At 42.7% G+C, this 2,291-nt stretch overlaps 1 protein-coding gene across 1 annotated transcript; it reads right to left on the bottom strand.

Annotated features, from left to right (window-relative positions):
- Nucleotides 1-266: 266 nt before the first annotated feature.
- LOC133774119 (large ribosomal subunit protein eL34-like) lies at nt 267-655 on the bottom strand. The gene has a single exon (XM_062211715.1). It carries the CDS (start codon nt 649-651, stop codon nt 298-300), a length of 354 nt encoding a protein of 117 aa, XP_062067699.1. The 5' UTR covers nt 652-655; the 3' UTR covers nt 267-297.
- Between the last annotated feature and the right edge of the window lie 1,636 nt (nt 656-2,291).

Raw genomic sequence — 2,291 nt, 5'->3', positions numbered from 1 at the left:
GGGAGAGAGATATCTTCCATTTGCTGGTTCACTCCTCAGATGGCTATAATAGCCAGGGCTGTGCCAAGCTGAAGCTAGGAGCTTCTTCTGGGTCTCTTATGTGGTGCAGGGGCCTACTTGGCTGTCCTCTACTGCTTTTCCAGGCACATTAGCAGGAAGCTGGATTGGAAGTGGAACAGCTGGGATGTGAACCAGCACCCACATACAATGCAGGTGGAGGCTTAAACTGCTATGCCACAATTCTGTTCCCTGAAAAAATTTTTTTTTAATTTTTAATTACTCGAAAGTTTCATGTTTTTATTTAGCTTTCTGACTCTGTGCTTGTGCCTTCAACACTTTCACAACAATTTTCTGCTCCTCGATAAGGAAAGCACACTTGATCCTATCACGGACACATTTAGCACACATGGAACCACCATAGGCCCTGCTGATGTGTTTTTTGGTTTTAGACAATCTCATCAGGACTTTAGGTCTCACAGCACGAACCCCACGAAGTCTGCCTGGGCACACACCACATGCAGATTTTGGTGCCTTTCCAACCTTCTTAGTATAAAGGTAAACAATTCTGTTACCAGGAGTTCGGGACAGTCTGGTTTTGTTGGAGGCTGTATTGTAGGAGAGCCTCCAGCGGTACGTCAAATGCTGGACCATTGTGGCTGCCTGTAAGCACCGTCCCAGAAGAGAGTGTTCCCTGAAATTTTAATATTGACGTATGTAAATGAGTTAAAGGCAAATATATTTGTTCCCATAAGTAGCAGATTATAATATGATAGCCTTAAATTACACAGATTTTGCTGGGATGAAGGAAGGAGAATGGGTAAATTGGATAGGATTATTGGCTACTGTGAAAGATAAATTATTTTAGAGTCATCAGTCTTGGGACATTATTTCAAAACCTTGGAGGGAAAAGTTTGTGGCAGATTAAGATTGGGCTCTTTCAGGGCCGGCGCTGTGGCACAGTAGGTTATCCTCTGCCTGCAGCACTGGCAGCATCCCATATGGGCACCAGTTTGAGTCTCAGCTGCTTCTCTTCTGATCCAGCTCCCTGCTATGGTCTGAGAAAGCAGCAGAAGATGGTTCAAGTGCTGGGGCCCCTGTACCTGCGTAGGAGACCCAGGGGAAGTTCTTGGTTCCTGGCTCCAGCTCTGGCCATTGCGGCCATCTGGGGAGTAAACCAACAGGTGAAAGACCTTTCTGTCTCTCCTTCTCACTGTAACTCTCTCTCAAATAAGTAAATACAATCTTAAAAAAAAAAAAAAAGATTGTGCTCTTCCCATTATATTTCTGTGCCATCATAATGATGTACATGAATATCTTGGCTGGTGGTCTTGAGAGCATCAACAATGCCAAAAGGAGAGGTGAGTTCCAGATTATTAGACCATGCTTCAAAGTCATTGTCAGGTTTCTAAATGTATTGGTGAAACGTGGTTACATTGGTGAATTTGAAATCACTAGATCACAGAGCCGAGAAAATTATGTGAACCTCACAGGTTAAATAAGTGTAGAGTGATCATCTTCAGGTTTGGTGGGCAACTTAAAGATCTGGAAAAATGGCAGAATGATTTGTTCTCATTCTGTCAGTTTGTTTTCACTATGCTGACAATTTCAGCTGACATCATGAACCAAGAAGAAGCAAAGATGAAACACACAGGAGAGAAAGTACTGTGATAAAAACATTTTCCTTTTTGAGAGGCAGAGTCAAATAAACAAAGTTTCCATCTGCTGGCTTGCTCCCCAAATGTCTGCAACAACCAGGGCTGGAGCCAGGAGCTGTGAGTCAGGAATGCAATGCAGGTCTCCCATGAAGGTGACAGGAAGCCAGTTACTTGAGCCATTACTATTGGCTTGCAGGGTCTGCATTGGTGGGAAGCTGGAGTCAGGAGCTGGAGCTGGGAATTGAACCTAAGGACTCCGATATGGGTTACATGAATCTTAACTGACAGGCTAAATACCTGCTTTCTTGGGATTCTTTTTCTGGGGGTGCAATATATACATACAAACAAAGTGCCTCAATGGGCCAAAAGAAAAGAAATTGAAGACTACTAAGTTGAACACAATTTGTGCTGGGACATAATATTGACTAGGATCAAGAAATCCTATACAGCTGAATGACTTCCAGGCTATCCTGTGTGAGAGCACAGGGTAATACTGATGCTCATACAAGCTGAACATTTGCTTGGTTCTCTGTCATTATGTACAGTGTATTCCATTTAACTAATATGAATGTGTATAGTACAGTTTAGAGAAAATGTTTTCCCAAAAGGTGCATTTAGTTAGCTTGTTAATTTAAA

The sequence above is a fragment of the Lepus europaeus genome, chromosome 15 (genome assembly GCF_033115175.1).
Source record: "Lepus europaeus isolate LE1 chromosome 15, mLepTim1.pri, whole genome shotgun sequence".
In the NCBI taxonomy this organism is placed as follows: domain Eukaryota; kingdom Metazoa; phylum Chordata; class Mammalia; order Lagomorpha; family Leporidae; genus Lepus; species Lepus europaeus.
Note: the sequence above shows the minus strand (reverse complement) of the source record. Positions and strands in the feature narration are given on the sequence as shown.

Bases quoted from the DNA above. Each gene is read 5' to 3' on its own strand.
- LOC133774119 (XM_062211715.1), bottom strand. From the start codon at position 651: ATGGTCCAGCATTTGACGTACCGCTGGAGGCTCTCCTACAATACAGCC.